General features: G+C 40.5%; 2 protein-coding genes across 2 annotated transcripts; both read right to left on the bottom strand.

The window, feature by feature from the left end:
* Positions 1-225: 225 nt before the first annotated feature.
* chata (choline O-acetyltransferase a) lies at positions 226-11,693 on the bottom strand. Its single transcript, XM_022212282.2, has 16 exons — positions 11,324-11,693; positions 8,154-8,470; positions 7,787-7,877; positions 7,259-7,450; positions 6,869-6,987; positions 6,278-6,331; positions 6,005-6,185; positions 4,252-4,429; positions 4,010-4,179; positions 3,334-3,434; positions 3,112-3,240; positions 2,903-3,025; positions 2,649-2,790; positions 2,354-2,416; positions 2,140-2,277; positions 226-1,664 (listed from the first exon to the last, which is right to left on the bottom strand). The coding sequence occupies exons 3-16, from the start codon at positions 7,826-7,828 to the stop codon at positions 1,239-1,241; spliced, it is 2,058 nt and encodes a 685-aa protein (XP_022067974.2). The 5' UTR covers positions 7,829-7,877; positions 8,154-8,470; positions 11,324-11,693; the 3' UTR covers positions 226-1,238.
* On the bottom strand, positions 8,996-11,330 carry slc18a3a (solute carrier family 18 member 3a). The gene has a single exon (XM_022212299.1). The coding sequence runs from the start codon at positions 11,150-11,152 to the stop codon at positions 9,599-9,601; it is 1,554 nt and encodes a 517-aa protein (XP_022067991.1). The 5' UTR covers positions 11,153-11,330; the 3' UTR covers positions 8,996-9,598.
* Positions 11,694-19,461: the final 7,768 nt, after the last annotated feature.

Genomic DNA, 19,461 nt, shown 5'->3' with positions numbered 1-19,461 from the left:
TACTTTGACTATGACTCGGTCTGAAAAAGACTACTTTGATAGAAATAGTATAGTGTTGGGAGTACCATGTCCCCAATAATACTTAATCTTCTCATCAGAAATTGTAATTATAAAGTAGTTACTGACATAATCCATTACTTCAGTGCCTGTTATGTGCATAAATGTATGTAACACCCAAACATGCAATCTGCATTTATTCTGCAAACGGCAAACTTTAAGTCTCAATGTGATTTAGATTTGTATCCTTTAATAGTCAACAGTATCTTACAAATACAACACTTTGACAGTCATAAACACAGTGATCACCTCTGGTTAGTAAGTCTCAAACTTACAATTACATCCTGTAACATTATGCTATATCATACAAAAATAAATAACTTGATATATTCTGCTCATAAATTTACAAATACACAGTTTTTTTTTTACTCAAATTAACATTCTTTAACTAGTTATATCCTTTTAAAGTCTTGCACCACTTACATTTTGTTCACTATGTACACAAAAGCACAGTGCGAGTCCCAGTATGTGGACTACAGGACGATATGAACAGACTGAAGAGGGATTTTAGAAAAGGATACTTTTCTGAGCAGATGGTTTAGCAACACCACATGTATTGTCGGTACGGTACACAGACTAGACAACACAAATTGCATAGAAGACTGCGGCATCACAGTCTTCATAAAATCATTAGATAGCAGCATGCGGCTTGCAGGTGGACACAGCGAAGCATTTGTCATGACTCACAGACTGCTTTTGCTCCATCAAACCGATTGACAGGCTTTAAAAAATGATGCAAACGTGAAAATGAGAAACAGTATTAAGTGTTTGCGTGTATTTTTTTCCCATTTAAACATTTTCTACCAACCTCAATTGTAGCTATGGCTGCTTAGCAATAAATTTACTCTTTCCTTTGACTTATTGAGCTTAGTTCTGTGCAAAATGATCAAAAGCACAAATCTTCTCTACATACGACCGCCACTGTGACAGACATTTTAATTCCTGCTGTATTTTAGATATTTTTTGTGAGAACAGCTGAAAAACATCCTCTGTAGTAACTGCACACCATTATATATTTTCCAAAAATAAACTGATTAGATTATCATCAGTACAGTACACAACAATAGTCCTTTACATGACATTTTGTATCACAGTTACACTGTATATTTTATGAATGACTCGAGGAATACATTATTGCAGCACAAAAACACATTTAGTATCACACAGTCACTATCAGCTTCTTATGATTTACTCCCATTCTTCAGTGCCTCTCCCTGTGATGAAGTCTGGGTTTGGACCTCCGCATTAGCCTGGTCTGGCGTCTTCACCAGAACCTGCGGGATTGTTGGCTGACTGTTGGTCGAGTCAGATCGTCTCTGAGGTGTTTTGTTCTGCCAGTCTGTCTCCGTTTGTGTGTGCGTATCCAGTGTCTGAGCCTTTCCCTGCTCGTCTGGTTTGGAGCCGGAGTTGCATTTACGGCACAGATCTCTCATGTCCAGGAGTCCCTGCACCAAGCACTTTACAAATTCTGCTGAACACGTCTGTGGGCTCTCGCGAAAGCTGGACACGGAGAAGATAATGTGGTCTGACTGAGGGTTGTAGCAGGCGCCGTATCCGTTTGGAACCACAGGTCCGTAGCAGCAGAACATCTCAACAGTAGTCGGAACCTGAGGGAAGATTAATGCTTTAGTACTTACCGACAGTTTAACTACAGTGGTGAAAAGCTGCTCTGAATGGAAAGACTGAGGTGCATGATTGAGCATTTTCAAAATTGATTGATCATTTTGAGTGATATTTTAACAAAAAAAGCCAAAATTCTCTGATTCCATCGTGTTAAATGTTAGTATTTTCAGTATTTTTTTTTTAGCAAAATGTACTAACAGAACCAAACTGATCTTAGCTTTTTAGGATTCAGTAGTTCAAAATATAAAAGCACATTATAATCGAAATAAACAGATAATATTAAACATTTTTGGAGAATGTTCCATAAATAGCTTGTTAAGAAGTGTGGCTATGACACCAAAACATATTTTGACATCTATTTTTACAGTTTCTTCTTACTTTTTCTGATCAAATTAGCTCATGTTTTGTAATATGGATACTTTCATCTTCAAAACACATTTTAAAACCATGTGTGGATACCTGACTTGTAGAGAGAATGAACTGATTGCTGATGAGATAGGCTTCGTCTTTAAATATTTCCGGCTTGTCTATCTTCATTTCATGTGCGATTTCACGCAGTCCAAGCAGGTGATTGTCTATAGCCATCCCTGTAATAGCCTGAAAATCACAAAGTTTTGGTATTTTTGATCAAAAAGAAAGAATTAATAGAAACCTGGATTTAGAGAGTAGTTACCAGAATAGTATACTTCGTCTGCGCATTTATGGCACCTCGTAACATCTCCATCTTCTCTGTGTCCTGCAGAAGCAAATGTCTGACAATCAATACCAGGCGATTAAATCCTTTATTTACAGTGAGCAGAGTTTTTCACGTTCGAGCGCATCAACACGGCCTGCAGTGAAATATTGAATAGCAAAGCACAGAAAACTGTCTTGTTACATCATTCATCATGATTTTTTTTTAAAACTTTGCTGCACCATTCATTCAGCAATGACAGCAGGACTGTAGCATCCACATTAAAACATCTTACACCGGTGCTGAGTTTCCCATCAGTCATTGCTTTGACAAAGGCCAGAGCTTCGGGTGTGGCTGAGCGAATGTTGTCAACTCTGCCTTCCTGAAAGCGACGTATAGAAGCACTCTCATATGTCGACACCAGTCTGCCATGACACCTGCAGCAAAGCACAAAGAGAAAATCTTGAAGCTCAGAGTTCAGGGCTAGTGGGACACATGAGAAGCAGTCCTGTGATTTCTTTCTTTTTGTTTTGTTTGGGTTTTTTTTACCGGTAGAAGGCCAGTTGAAGAGCAACCTGGATGTAGGCATCTGGGCTCATTTTCTGCTTCTTGATGAACTCTTTCCCATAATCGTAGAACTTGTGGACGTTCATGTCCAGATTTCTCACCAGCCTGAGCACGGAAGAAAAAAATTTCGCCATCAGCTGAAACCATCAGTTACTTTCTGTGATTGCTGAGAACGCAAAGTAGACCCAAACCTCCGGAGTTTATCAGCAGATGACGTGAGGAGTTTGTGAACCTCTGGAGTACATTTCCAGCGGAGTCTGCGTGGTGCAGGCAGCTCACTCACACTTGCAGCCCTGACCAGCTTTGATGGGCTCCCAATCCTGATGGGAGTACAAGGCCATTTTACATTTTCATTGCTCAGTAAACCAACAAACATCAATCATATATTGATCATTTATTACTCTCTTTCTCACATATATTTTAGGAGATACTCAGTGCACTGCACAAGGACAATTCCCTCGAATGGCGAGTGTTCACACACCACTCCACAGCAGCCATCAGCTCCTATGACAAACTGACACACAAATGAAATTTATCAGGTTTTCTGGAGCTGAATTGCAATATTGCATAATTTAAGATTCAACTTATTTGCAACGCTGTACTTCTGGAGTCTTCTTCTACAAATATATGTTCCCTCATATACATTTGATCCACACATAAAACCCCACAGTGAAGAAAACACCAAAAAAAGAACCACTGACTCTATGTAGTAAATATGAATGGTGATTTGATTAAGTAATCTTTAATTTCTAATCAAAGTACATACTAATGGCACTTTGCAAGCTGAAGGATTGAAGTCTATTAGGAATGCTGGCTCCCTGTTTGAATTTCTTTAAATGTAAATTTCAGGGATTGGCTAAATATATCCACTGTGCTCAGAGAAATGTAAATAAATTATCTCAGTCGTGTGACTTTCTTTATTATTAAAGTAGGAAGGTGAATTTATAAATCATTAATCTACATTAATTTCATCCTTACTTAAGTCTCCTTTTCCTCAATAACTAATATCAAATATAATGCAGGGCTCTAAGCACACAGCCTGCAGAGCGTTAAGGTGTCACACATTACTTCCCAGCTGTGTTGACTAACCTGCATTGGTTTGTCGTACCAGCGGTTGCCACCATTCTTGGCCACTCCGCCTCCGTGCAGCATCAGCATGGCACGTGTGGTGTCGCTGAGCTCAGGACCGCTGGAATCATCCAGACAGACCAGACAGAGACAACGCTCAATCATGTCCAGGGAGTCTCTGTTGGTCGACTCTATAGGAGATAAAAGTCATCAAGGTGGGACAGACTGAGTTGGAGCTGTTTTACTAAGAAAAGAGTATTTACCTCTCATTAGCACACTACGAGACTCTGCCCACTCTGTCCGTCCATCTGACGTAAGGAGGCCTATAGGTGGGAGCCGTTCTTCTTCGCTCTCGGCCATCTTGACGATTTTCTCCAGCTGAGTCAGCAGGTCTCTTTCATTCAGACGCCGGAAGTTGATCACCACGTCCATCACAAAGAACTGGACAGAGGTTCAGAAAGGACACAAAGTGTTTTCAGTGCACTGGTCCCTCTGGACACATGCGCTGCTCTGGAGAATTTTAAAGCATTTTGAATGTTTGGATTCTTATCCATCATGCAGTACCATCAGGAAGAAAACATATCCCAGATATACAGCGAGGGTCATAAAGACTCCCACAGAGCCTTGATCTCAAAATCGTAATCAATCTGTGATTACATGAAGAGACAGAAACAACTAAAAGGCTAAATCCAGCAGGTGAACTGTGGCAATTTTGTGGACAAACCAACCAGCTCTGTGCTTTGAAAAAATTTTCAAGTTTTATTTTCTATTTTCTGCATTTTATATGAAGTTAATGACTTAATAAATCCTCACTTTACAGTACTTACATTTTTTTGCACAGTGCTGTAGACCTTGTTGGATGTATGGAAACACTTGAAATAGACATTTAAAGAGTAATTCTGAGCAATTAAAACTTGGATCTTAATTTTCGAAGCACTACCAAACAATGCTCTTGGTTATAATTTCGCCTAACTCACAAGTAGTTATGAGATTGCTGAAAGAAAGTTTAGTGGGGGCAACAAAGACAAATGATTGGACTGAAAGAGAGGCTGTTAACAAGCCAACACTGTGGCCTGCCTGTCTAAACCACTTTATTTTCTCTTATTTTCTCATTACAGAGGAAAGCTGTGCACAGCTCTGGAAGTTACCACAGATCAAAGTTGAACAAGGTGAGTCGGAGTATCACAATGGATGTTTACAACAGCCAGTTTCAACAAAAAATCTGTGTTTGACTTTGTTTTCCATTCCAAATATAGCTAGCTAACCTTTGGATTTCTTTAACCCTTGTATCTAACTGCTCTTGTTTTCTGCTGCATCAGACATGAGTGTAGAAATGTTGCACCATTTCCAAAACCCAGCAGTTAATTTGATGATGACAGTAGTAGTATTATCTTTATGAATGATGGCCATGAGGTGGATGGAGTTTAGATAGATCAGAAGTTGAGTTTCTTGATCTTACATTTAGTGAATTTCAAACTTACATCTCTAGTAATGCTGATCCATTATCTCCTATCAAAGGACATGATGAGTATCTTAATTGTTTTACCCGTTTAAATATTTTTTATTTGCTCTGTTTCCATTGCACTTTGAGCTGCTTTTTTTGTATGAAAAGTGCTTTATAAATAAAGTTTGATTTGATTTGATTGAGAGGGGATCTGTGCGAATTTCCTTCATTCAATCTAAAGGACTTTCCTCCCTCAATAACTTAAAAAAATCAAGCTTTTTCTTAAATTTTACAATTCTAGACCTTGTGACAAAAACTGTGAGATACAGTTAAAATCCCCGGAAAAAGAAAGTGTGCTTGAGTTGGATTGTTTTCATTAAAGTCAAGAATGATGTTTCATATTTAACCTGCAAGCCTAAGATTTTAGCTGACTGCCAACTGATCCATTTCTGTGACAACTCCATCCACAGATGAAGACTGTGGACTCTGGATCTTGGGCTGTTCTTTTTCTTCTTCTTTTTGTCAAACTAGTGTATTCGTTTTGAAGCGATTTGTGTTTTTTCCTGTCTGACCTGGTTTTTACATGCCACAATGATGTGTTCAGGTTCTGGCATCACGCTGCTCTCCTGGGCCACTAGCGTGTCACTCTCGGGCCCTGGTAGTCGATAGGAAGTGAAGAGGCGATAGTACTGCTCCATGCACAGGGGGGTTCCAGCCAACTGGCCTCGGGCATAGTCCACCGGCAGGGCACGGCTACACTCGGACACACACAGCTTTATCAGGCCTGTTTATTTACACCACGGGATCAGATAATTCTGTTTGTGCTCGGCTCGTGCTCTACTTACGCATCAAGTAGAGTCTTGTACTCCAAAACTCCAGAAATTAAGTGAGCAGCAAACCTAAGGGAGACAGCAAATGCTCTGTTTAATACCACACACATCCTCAGTGCTGCTCTCTTTACTCTTGATTTATTGTGTGGCTGTGTCACACTTAAATGCTTTATGTAAATCGTCTGGTTAAGGAGCCAGTTCCAGATCAATACCGTGTTAACCAAACCATATCTTTCATTGTCTGTTAACCTTGCCACCAGTATCCTGGCCTGGCCTCTGAGCCTCAAGGTGTTCTGGGTAATGACCCTATCTGTCAGTGTGTAGCAAGGAAGTGTTCAATCCTCTGTAATCAATCAGAGCTGGTACTTTATTCACTTTACTGTCATTCCTCAGTCTTCATACTGCTCAAAAGTCGCCTGACAAATGACAACTTTCTGATTTTCTACGGTACATTGCAATTCCAGTTTTCTCTGTGTCTGTTGTGGAGGAAGAGAAACGGTCACTTCCACTCCTGCGTGGCAGTGTATTTATCTGCTTGGTCTTATTGCATCGCACTGTGGGGCTTCTCACATGACTCATTTGTCTCGGCTTTGCAGAGTCTCGTACCTCAAGGAGTCGATAGGAGCCCTGAAGTTCTGCTTTGGGAAGACCATCGCAGGACTGGAGTTGACGGGCAGAGCCAGTCGGTTGTTCAGGTACATGTCATTCAGCCAGTAGTTGTACACCTGCGGCAGATAGCAGTGGAATTTACTCAAGGGCACAGTCTAATAGCAAATGACCAATAGCTCTGCATAGGTATAAGTTTGTAAATGTTTTCCAGGTTTGTTGACAACATTAATGTCTCTAAAAGTCAGTTCAAATCAAGTAAAACTTAAGCTTTACAGTTGCGTTGATAAAACTACACGTATGCTATTTATTTTGCAGTTTGTCTGAGCACTAAAATACATAAATGTGAATTTTGTGCCCTCTATACGTTTTTAAAAAATTCTTATTTACCCAGTTTGCCTTGTTCTCCCTCCTCTCCATGAGTTTGCTCTGTAGTAGCTCCCCCACCCCTCCAGGGGCTCCAAACTGCTTCACTACATTTTGGGTCTTGTCAAACTGCTCCTCTGTGAGCAGGTGCTTCATGCATCTCAGGTACATCTCCAGTGTGTCTTTAAGGGAGGGGAGCGGCAGCTTCGGCAGACCCTGGACAGTGTAGGAATGAAAAACTTTAAGCTCTTATCTCATTTGTGTTTGCACATTGCTATGAAAAACTTCTGAATCTGATCACATATACATTGAATCGTTTTATCAAGAACATATCTAAAATAGGCTGAAAGTCATACTTCATACTAAGTGCGAACAACAATAAACAAAATGCACAATTTCTCACTTGATTTAAAATATCAAAATGCCAACTAAATCTCATTCAAACATGCCTACTTAATTATTTAAACATCACATTGATCTTAATTTTATTTCTTTGTCTTTATTTGATTTGACAAGCCTTATCTTCTTATAAGTCTGATATAAGATATTTACATCTCCTGAGTCTTTGGAGGGCTCTCGGTCCAGAACTGGCATGTTGGCAGCGCAGAGGAGCAGTCAGGCAGGTTGATTCATGAAGCACAGTCTGTGTCCACAAATACAAATTATATCATGTCAGTATGGTGAGCACAGTAAGTGAAGGTGCCTTGAAATAAATGTCAGTGACAGTCTAAGTGAATGCACATTATTATAGAGATGTTCAGAGAAAAAGCTGATCAAAGAAAAGGGAATACAAGAATGCACACTTTGTTAGATTTCCATGCAACCTGCGTATTAGATGTGAACATGCTCACATAACTAATATAAATAAAGATAACAAACAGAAATAATCCATCATATGAAAATGAATCGTTTTACTCACCAGTCAGAGAAAAAAAAACTCTCGTCTGCAGCTCAAACAATAAGTTCAGGTTGGCCCATCTTTACTTGAATCCATTTCTGGAAGAAATTCTTCAAAATGTCATCACTTCGATCCTTCATCACTTTGAGCATCTTTCCCTGTATGACATGAGCACAACTCCCTCGCTGGCTCAAGAGCGATGCTGAGATGGTACCTCAGTCTCCTGGCTGCCAGGCTCCTCCCAGAAGTCCTGCTATTCGCCGAGAAGTTTATTTGGCACTTCACATCTTCAGCCCACCTTATTTAGACTCCGGCTGAACGCCTCAGATGCTCATACACTGTGCAAGAGAACAATTTGGATGCATTTTAAACACGGATTTCTGTCTTTGGCGTTTTGAATTTGCAACAGTTTTCGTGGAGAAATTTACGCGCATACATTTCTTCCATCTCACTGCGTCTGACTGATCTAATTGGAGCTCTGCGTATTTACCATTATATGCAATGATTTGCATTTTTGACAAGCGACGATGCTTTGTCAGATTCTTTATTTTACACACAATATCTACTGCAGGATTCCGCATGAAGATTATTTTTGCATTTTGCTCCAAATTTATTTTTGAAATCGGAGAAGTTACTTTCACTGTTACAATACTTCCATATTTTTATTATGAATAATGATCACAAAACAACATTAACGTAGGCCTTAACAAACTTCGAATTCGTTTTTCCCCCTAATAAATATGTTTGAAATGATAAATCCTCACATTATAATTGCAACCATAGTTTAATATACCAGCATATAATCATGATAATTTTGTTACAATTCTTTTTCACCTGTAGACAAAAATAGAATTGCCATCAACCACAATAAATAATTTCATTTATTGTCTAAATAACTTATTTCAATAAGCAGTATCATTCACGTAATATTCATTTAATTATGTACATGAATATACATGTATGTACAGTAGCAGATCATACATTGAGGCTATGCATTCCAGAAGTACATCATCCAAAATAAACAAACAACAAGACGCAGATTTCAGTTACTTTCCACCTTTCTAAAACTGTCGTGTGACACACAATATTGCATATTGAGTTTAGCAGCAAAAGAAATACAGATCACACTGAAAGACGCATACATTACATTTGCTCTTTTGTTAAAGTACATTTACACGTAATTCCCTGAATACGATATGAGTCCGTTTCTGATAAATACTGCTAATAGACATTTATCTCAGCAAATCGTTCACAATACTCTCACTTTTAAAATGAAGAAACGCGAGCGCCAAAAAAAGCGTGAAGCTACTTGATTTGACAAAAACCCAGAGGAATTGTCACCAGAAGCGGTAAATAATTGATGTTGTTACACAGTCCTAATCGTGTTATGCATTTGATTGAATCAAACTGGCTACACACAAGTCTAAATGGGCACTTTGATCGTTTAACACTCAGTTAAAGGACTTTTACGCATACTCTCCTCCTGAGGATTCCTCCTCTGAGAACGAGCGCTGAGCAAAGGTCTCAATGCCATTCTCGTCAATCGTCGTACACAAACCCTTTTTCTTCTTCTCTCTTTGCTCCATCTTAATCGTGTCATACAGCCCCGTTGGGCCGTCCTCTAGGAGCATATTTCGCTCAGAGAAAGAGGGTTTCATCTGAGTCACGTTCTTCAGCAGCAGGAGCGCCGGTGCGTAAAGCACGTTGGCGAGCCCCATGCCCAAGTTGAGCTGAACGAAGCCCAGATCGTGCACTATCTGTCCGGCCACCACGGGCCCCAGGGCATAGGCCACACAGTAGGAGATGTCTGCGATGGCGTACACGCTGCCATACACTGACACATGGCGCACGTCCACCAGGAAACCCAGTGTCGGCAGGAGCGCCGTGTCCACGAAGGCGATGCCAAAACAGATGCCACACAGTGGGATCATGAGCTGGCCAAAGTTTTTACAGGCTGGCACCGTGCAGGAGCTCGCACCTATAAACACCATACCTATAGCCCCGTAGAACCACTGGAGATGAGGGTACTTGGCTGCTAATTTGACAGTGAGATAGACGCCCAGGACATGAGGGAAGAACGCAGGGAACCATGTCATGCCGATCTCCCACTGGCTGGAATGCATGGTCTCCTCCATCCAGTTGGCGATGGTGGGCTCAAGGAAAGCAAGAGGGATGTTACAGATGGTGAGAGCACCAGCCACCACAGCTATGTAAGGATCAATCATCAATTTGTATATGGGGGTACCCACTGGCATGTTTTCTCTCTCTCGGTTGGAAAAGGGCTTCAGCACAGTCAGGCAGAGCACGCCATCAGCGAGACAGATGCAGGCCAGGATCAGGAAGGGCACCCGCTTCCCTGCGAACTCGTAGAGGACCCCTCCAAATGGGGGCGCCACAAGGCTCCCAAAAGAGATGAAAGCCAAGGCTATACCCAGCGCTTTGCTCCTCTCCGTCTCCTCCGTGTACTTGTCTGCGATCAGAGCGATCCCCGACGTGTCCGCGAAAGCCGAGCCGAGGCCCTGCATGCTGCGCGCCAGGAACAGGGTCGCGTAGTTGTCAGCGAAGGCAAATATGAGAGTGGAGAGAAACATGACATTGAGTCCGATGAAAAGTGGGATATCGTAGCCGACCCTGTCTATAAACGTGCCACTCAGCGGGTTCACCAGGAGCTGCAGGATGGCCTTAGAGGCGAACAGAACCCCGATCTGTAGGTCGAAGTTCCCCTTGGCTACTTTGTGGAAGGTGCTGTTGGTGGAGTTACTGTGCGCTGCAGCGGCTTGGGCATGATCCGCTGATTTCTGTAGCCCTTCAAGGTAATCGGGTATAATTGGCACAATTACCATGTAAAGCATGTTGTCTAATAAAAGTGCTGTGCAGACTATGACGAGAATAATCCGTTTCTGCCGTTCTGGGTCTTGGATTACCAGTTGTTTAGTTCTTTCGCCCATCTGGGACAGTTTGGAGGCGGCAGATTGTGCCATATTAGTGGCTTGTCCCGCTGTGCTCCCCTCCGGCTCCATGATTTCCTCCCTCTCTGGTTCAAATCTTGTCTTAAAAAAATAGAGTTTCAGTGTCCACCGGTTTGTTTACAGAATTACGCACGCTTGGCACATCTGCTCTGTCTTTTTATTTTGTTTTCTCATCCACCACCGGGGAGCCCTAATTAGCTAGACAACTTTCCTCTGCTTTACCTCTTCTCTGTCCCTTGCGCTGTCCGTCATCGCACGCGCTTTTCCACTCTCGTGACTTGGACTCGTTTTATCCCCGCGGTCCCAAGTTGCTTCATTGTCTCATATCCCGTCATTCAGGTGACGTGCTGGTCCCGGGCAGAGCTCACAGGTTTTTTTGAGGGGGGATTCACCTACAGCTCACGGTGCCGGTTCCATCAGCGCGCTGGCTGCGTTGAGGTCGGTCTGCTGCGCCCCTCCGGCTCTCACACTCTCCCAGCTGTCTCCAGTCACCTGTAACGCTGTGAGCTAAGTCATCATTTCACATCAGCCGGACTGGTTTTTGTCGGCCGTGGAAGGAATACACACTGCAGTTTGTTGACTCCCATAGGTATCCCCCCTTTCCCCCCTCCCATCCTCGCTGATGGCTGTGACGCACAGTCCTGCTGCTCTCCAGCAGATCTTTTATGCTAATTAAACACAAAATCCCGAGTGCACACTGCTGTCCAGCCAGTTGCGTCAAAGCAGAGCCGAAGATGCTTGGTTCAGTCAGTGTATGTTACATTTAATTAACCTTCCATGTTTTAAATGACAACTGGGCTTTTCCCAGTTTTAATCGATTTACAAAAATCCTTAAAGCGCTTATAATAACGCGCACTTTTACGCATTTGTTTTTTGTTTTTGTGGATTCAATCTACAGTTAGGAATTATACTTGAGGTCAACAGCATCACTGCTACTCAAGATTTGGGTGTTTTTTGTTTGTTTGTTTTTTGTTGTTTTTAGTGTGTGTGTGTGTGTGTGTTTTTAAAGACAGAAACTGTTTTGTTTCAGCACCATACTCCAGCGGACAGCTCCACAGGAGACGTCACCGAAAAGATTTAAATTTAGTAATTACATTTTTCCATTTCTTCCCCTTAAAATAAATGTTTGTTTTCGCACAGCAGGGAACCGAGATGTGTGGCTTAAGTGAGGGAAAGATCCAGTAGCTCTCACCTCAGTGTTTGTGTGATAAATAGATGTTTTTTTAGTTGCTGCCACTCAGTTCTCTGTTTCTGAAACATCTGAGAGACAAAACAAGAATTTAATTACAAAATAATTATTTCTTGTCATCTGTATTCTTTACCATCAGCACCGACGTTCTGTTGTTTCTCTTACAGAATCTGTTCTTCTGCACTAAATTTATTCTTTCTACATTAAAAAAATGTTTAAATTCAAACACTAAATGCATATCGTTTCCTTATCCAGACCTGCTAATAACTACTGTTACAGATTGTATGTCAGGAAAACTTCCAAGAGATCACAGTCATTCCTCTTTAAACCTGCATGAGAAGAGGAAATTGGGATTTAAATATAGCTGGACGCTGCCACCTACCGGCTAAGCTCAGCTTCAGCAGTTGTCAGTCTCGGAGAATAAGCTGCTAATGAAAACAGATCAATAATTCCATTTAAAATCAGATGACTACTAGTTTCTTCTATATGATATATTATATATTTTTTAAGTTATCGATTTTGGTTAAAATTGCATTTAGCTTTAACAACCTTTAAAGAGCAGAATTCAACTGGAAATTGTTTCACTTATCTCAGTCCATAGTAGGTGGTTTCTGTTTTGTCTTGTCTGTTTGTTTTTAGAATAAATACAGCTAGGTTAAAGGCACTAAATTGCTTCTCACCTTCTGCAGTTGGCTGTTGATATGTTCAGATGTGAAACATGAGACAGAGCAGTATGGACATCTAGTGGAGGAAGAATAAATTGGTCCGCAGACACCTGAGATCTTAGCTCTACCCAAACCCCTAAATATTTTACTCCATGTCTGACTAGATTTCCTGCTGATTCCCTGCTGGTCAACATAATTTGATAATGACTGATATTTCCGAATATAATCAGGATGAAGGAGGAAATTAGCCTTCTTGTTAAGGAAACATTTTTACTAATTCATTAAACTGAGACATGTCTGTTGACATCTCAATTTTCAACCATGTCAGAGAGCCAATCAAAAGATTTCCCTTTTAATTTGCTCTTCCTGTTTTATATTCAGCCAGTAGATGTCCTCATATCCCAATACATTTTCACTGAATAACCATTATAGGTCTCTTTAATGATTTTCAAACCAATTTGCTTATTTTCTTCTATTTTTTTAAACATAATTCACATTATTATATTATCCACATTTCACTTTCAGTACTCTGTATCTTTTAAAAAGGCTTCATTTATCAGCCCAAGTTGTTCAGCTGATGATCCAGCTACAGGCTGAGTTGAGGCCCCTGAGTCTAAGGTTCATTTTAATTGTGAAATAGCCATACAAAAAGTTTAAAAGTTGAAGAAATGCTGTCGGATTAGAAAAAGATGAAAAAGTGTTCAATGTCTGTGACACTTCATATTTTACTGAAATCTAATGGCTGATGTGTTTTTATCAGAGGCTTTCCCCAGAGTGTGAGTGGTGTTTAACAGGAAATCAATAGCCGTGTCCCAAATCCTCACTACTGCACAGCACACACTCATTCTAAGCAGCCTTTAGGATCATTTGTTTTGTCACTGTGACAGACTGAAATATTCTCAAACTCGACAGCATGATCACTAAATTTGGTCAGTTTTTGAGCATGTAATGCTGCATATTACACTAGTATTTAACCCTGTAAAACCCACTGTCGCAGAAATACAACATCAGTTTTATTTTTTAAAATAATATGTTATTTATATTACTTTTACTCATTGTTTCTATATTTATTCTATATATGTGCGTGTGTGTTTTGCTCATTTTCATCTATATTTGGGTTTATATATTATCAATATTTATATTTTTTAGTTTTTTTGCTCAATTTTTCTATATATCATTTTTAAAATTTATTTTTTGCAAATTTTTTTCTATATATATTTTTTTGTTTTTATTTATTGGTCTTTTTTAATCTATATTTGGGTCTTACAGGATTAAACAGCACATTTCAAAGAACAGCTGTTGAGCCAAAGTGTTTTCCAATTGAGAAATAAGCTGCTAAATAAGTAACTATTAAATTTGCTACCCTACAGTGTTATTTATGATTTGGATGTACCTGACTGGCTTCACCTTACCTGGCCAAGAAAGTACACTATTATAAATTCAAAAGATTTACCTGCCCTACAAAACATACATGAAAAACTGTGACTCAGACATAGCCAAAAATGGTGAGAGACCAACACATTAATAATATCCCAGCTGGAAACCAGATGATAATACGAGGCCTAGCGTGTGACCTTTCTAATGTGAAGGAATGGAAACTGTTTGAACGAGATTAAAAGAATCTGTGAGGCATAAAAACACAGAAAGCATGAGTTTGACGGGGCAGCAAATGTGAACGTTGAAATCATGTAAAATCAGTAGGTTATCTGAGTTATTTCTCAGAGGTCTAGGCAACAATGCAGGTGTTGTGTTGCTATAAAATGGTAAAGATCTGCTTTAGGATATCGCTCTATATAAATAAAAGTACTTTTTAATGCCAAATAAAGTGCAGGGAGGATGGTATGCCCATAATTAGTATCTGTATGTGGGTGTTGCATGCAGATTTCAGGACTGATACTAAATGTCTCTTTTAGTCTGTACTATAAATATGTCTAAAAATCCTAGTTGAATTCCGTTTCAGCAATAGCACATAAGTGTGTAGACAGAGCACAAATGTGTTTCTGGAAGCCGTCCTGTGCATGTTTTGACAAGTGCAGCGGTGTACACGCTGCTTGTCAGACATACAGTGACTAAACTGACTCAGTAGTCCCGAGTTAAATGCAGTGAATCTAGCTTTAAAACCACCAAACGCGCTGCTCATTTCAGAGTCGTTGAAACAAATCACAGAAATGCAGACTGCTGTTTTCCCCTCCAGAGCTTTATCTGACGTAGACAAGCTAAATCCGGCTAATAAATGTTAGGAATCTAACCAAAAAGGGGCTCAACATTTTTCTGTTTTATTTTTAGATGAAAAGTTACGTCACATTAGCGGGAGAACAGCTCCGATAATCACATTTATTTCCCTCCGTGAATATAGTGAAGCTTAAGCAGAGTCATCAAGGCCGGAACTCTGCGTTGGCTTCTGGTTCTCCCAAGAGATGCACACACACACACACACACACACATAAACACACATGCAGATATGGAAAAGTTACATAAACAAACACATTCAGTTTATACACTTACTAGATTTTGTTTAGTTGTGTTATCACTCGCCTTTTTTTTTTTCCTCAGAATTTTTTTTGTTTTTAGTTCAGTGTCCTCTCGGGTCCAGCACTGTCCTCATAACTGGATTGACTATTTAGGGGATCAACATTTTTCGCTGTTTTCCCAGTGATTCTGCTCTGATCTGATTTGAAAGTAGCTCAGGAGATTCAAGATCACCATGTAATCTTGAGCGGTTGCCAAAGTATTAATTTCTAGCAGCCATACAAAATCCTAAGCCACTGCAGCTAAATGCACACGGCATAAACACCAAAAATAACCCTGCTGGACCCGAACGGTTACAGTATTCTGCTGTTTTAAATGTGTAAATTAATGGTTTTGAACTAGAGATGGACCAAGCATTCACAAACTGCAAAGTCCACACCGTTTACATTCCAGCTGCAGAGGTAGGAGACATTCTGAAATCTGTTTCTTAAGTAAATACAGCAGAACCTCAGTGGCGAAACACTGGCAAAAAATATTCATTCTGATTTCATATCAGGTTAAAGTAAATAAATTGCAAAATGTGAATAAGGAGGAACAGCTTGTACCCTTAGTTTTGGGAACTTTTAGAGAGAACCTGAAAAGAGCTGAAGAGAAGGAATACATGAGGTGTTAAAGGAAGAAAAGACAGAAGGGAAGTAATCAAAAGTTCAGAAAGAAATTATAGACTGCCTGTTATTGCTAAAGGGAAATGGAAAGAGACAAAGAAAAAACAGATGGAAAAAACTAATGCTCTTGCCTCAGTTGTACTTAATGCTGATTAAGCAAATTAAAGCAATTGGCAAATTAAGATTGTAAAATTGTGCCTGTCAAACATCGGCATCAGTATTTGTGCTTGTTGCAGCCGCACACTGAAACTTGCTTTTCACTCACACAAATGTAGACTCCTAGTCTTGCTGCTTGATGGACATTTAGATCATTACCAGACATCGCATAGATTCCACAAAGGCCATCAGAAACGTTTTGTGGATTACAGTGCAGTGTTGTGCTTAAAATAGCATCGAATTACCTGCTGCTTTAGAGAGACAGGAGACAGGCATCTAATGGGGACAAATTCGAGGACCATCAAAGTTCACATAGTTTGCTTTCCTGCTTGACGGTAGTGGGAAATGTTATTTTAGGTTGGAAAGTCTATGTCTACAATCTACAATCTACAATTTCATTTAGCAGACACTTTTGTCCAAAGCGACGTACAACACAAGCAAGAATTCAGACATAAGGAAAAACCTGTAGTAAGTGCAAAAAGTGCTTCAAGTGTGATTGGTCAAAGGTGTTGCCATCAAGTTGCAGAAGAATTGCCAACCCCCCAAAAAAGTGCTGGGTTTTGGACCATCTGACTTATTCTACCCCTAAGGTGGAGTCAGATTAAGTGCCTAGGTGTTCTCTGAACAATTGAGTCTTCAGTTGTCTCTTAAAAGTAGAAAGGGACTCAGCAGAATGCAGAGTTTGGTAGTTTGTTCCACCATTTGGGAACAACAGAGGAGAAGAGTCTGACTAGAGATATCGAGCCGTGCTGGGCTGGAAGCACCAGGCGTCTCTCACATGCAGTGCGAGGTGGGCGTGAAGGGGAGTAGACCTGGATCAGGGAATCCAGGTAGGCTGGGGCAGTTCTTGTCAATGTGTAACTGTTCTATGTAACTGACAGCCTATTGCTAACGTGGTATTTATTGAAGACATTCCATCCGTTAGGAGTGAGGCCTTTGAACAGTCAGTAGATGTGTTTATATAAACATGCCATATGAAGACTCAGTGCAGATGGAAACAGAAAGCAAGAACACATTAAATATACATCCTTCACTTGGTCTTGCATGTACAGTGGGTGCGGAAAGTATTCAGACCACTTGAAATTTTTCACTCTCTGTGTCATTGCAGCCATTTGCCAAAATCAAAAAAGTTCATTTTATTTCTCATTAATGTACGCTCAGCACCCCATCTTGACAAAAAAAATTAAAAATGTAGAAATTTTTGCAAATGTATTAAAAAAGAAAAACTGAAATATCACATGGTCAGAAGTATTCAGACCCTTTGCAGCGACATTCATATTTAACTCACATGCTGTCCATTTCTTCTGATCCTCCTCGAGATGGTTGTGCTTCTTTATTGGAGTCCAGCTGTGTTTAATTAAACTGATTGGACTTGATTAGGAAAGGCACACACCTGTCTATATAAGACCTTACAGCTCACAGTGCATGTCAGAGCAAATGAGAATCATGAGGTCGAAGGAACTGCCCAAGGAGCTCAGAGACAGAATTGTGGCAACGCACAGATCTGGCCAAGGTTACAAAATAATTTCTGCAGAACTCAAGGTTCCTAAGAGCCCAGTGGCCTCCATAATCCTCAAATAGAAGAAGCTTGAGACGACCACAACTCTTCCTAGACCTGGCCGTCCAGCCAAACTGAGCAATCGTGGGAGAAGAGCCTTGGTGAGAGAGGTAAAGAAAAACCCAAAGATCACTGTAGCTGAGCTCCAGAGATGCAGTCGGGAGATAGGAGAAAGTTCCACAAAGTCAACTATCACTGCGGCTCTCCACCAGTCGGGGCTTTATGACAGAGTGGCCCGACGGAAGCCTCTCCTCAGTGCAAGACACATGAAAGCCCGCATAGAGTTTGCCAAAAAACACATGAAGGACTCCCAGACTATGAGAAATAAGATTCTCTGGTCTGATGAGACCAAGATTGAACTTTTTGGTGTTAATTCTAAGCGGTATGTGTGGAGAAAACCAGGCACTGCTCATCACCTGCCCAATACAATCCCTACAGTGAAACATGGTGGTGGGAGCATCATGTTGTGGGGGTGTTTTTCAGCTGCAGGGACAGGAAGACTGGTTGCAATTGAAGGAAAGATGAATGCGGCCAAGTACAGAGATATCCTGGAGGAAACCTTCTTCCAGAGTGCTCAGGACCTCAGACTGGGCCCAAGGTTCACCTTTCAACAGGACAATGACCCTAAGCACACAGCTAAAATAACAAAGGAGTGGCTTCAGAACAACTCTGTGACCATTCTTGACTGGCCCAGCCAGAGCCCTGACCTAAACCCAATTGAGCATCTCTTGAGAGACTTCAGAATGGCTGTCCACCAACGTTTACCATCCAACCTGAAAGAACTGGAGAGGATCTGCAAGGAAGAATGGCAGAGGATCCCCAAATCCAGGTGTGAAAAACTTGTTGCATCATTCCCAAGGATACTCATGGCTGTACGAGCTGAAAAGAGTTCTTCTACTCAATACTGAGCACATGTGATATTTCTGTTTTTCTTTCATAAATTTGCAAAAATTTCTACATTTCTTTTTTTTTTCTGTCAAGATGGGGTGCTGAGTGTACATTAATGAGAAATAAAATGAACTTTTTGGATTTTAGCAAATGGCTGCAATGACACAGAGTGAAAAATTTCAAGGGGTCTGAATACTTTCCGTACCCACTGTACATTGCATTGTAAAAATAGAAAAAAAAAAAGATTGATAGGATAATCCATGTAGCCGAGTGGACGCAACGCAACATCATCGCCATTTTTGAAATCCAGTCATTTAATCAAAGCATATCTGTGGCTCGTGCTGACTGGGGAGTTTTATAATTGACAAAAGAAGAGGCTTGTACAGATGCATTAAGCCACATTAAGTTTCAGTGAGCAAAATGTGATGGTGAGGGCAGACTCCAAAACACCACCAGCAGAGCATTTTCAACACCACAGAATGATCATGATTAAAAGAGCAGGAAGGTAAATAAGCACTGCTAGTGGACAAGATGTGTGTTTTCATGTCTATGATAGTGGTAAGCCTGTGTGTGAACAGTGTGAAGTGATCACAGCGTTGTCCACTCTATACTGGTCGAAATGTGTGGTTTAATTATCTAAAACAGCGATTTCTAAAGAGCAGTGACGCACAGTCCCACTTTAATCCAGATTACACTGTGACTCTAATCCTGTAAAAATACTTTCTTCAACCAAATATGTTTTTCTAATTTGTCATTTGCTAGGTGGGCGT

This window comes from Acanthochromis polyacanthus, chromosome 15, assembly GCF_021347895.1.
Source record: "Acanthochromis polyacanthus isolate Apoly-LR-REF ecotype Palm Island chromosome 15, KAUST_Apoly_ChrSc, whole genome shotgun sequence".
NCBI classification, from domain to species: domain Eukaryota; kingdom Metazoa; phylum Chordata; class Actinopteri; family Pomacentridae; genus Acanthochromis; species Acanthochromis polyacanthus.
This window is presented reverse-complemented; position numbering and strand designations above follow the sequence as displayed.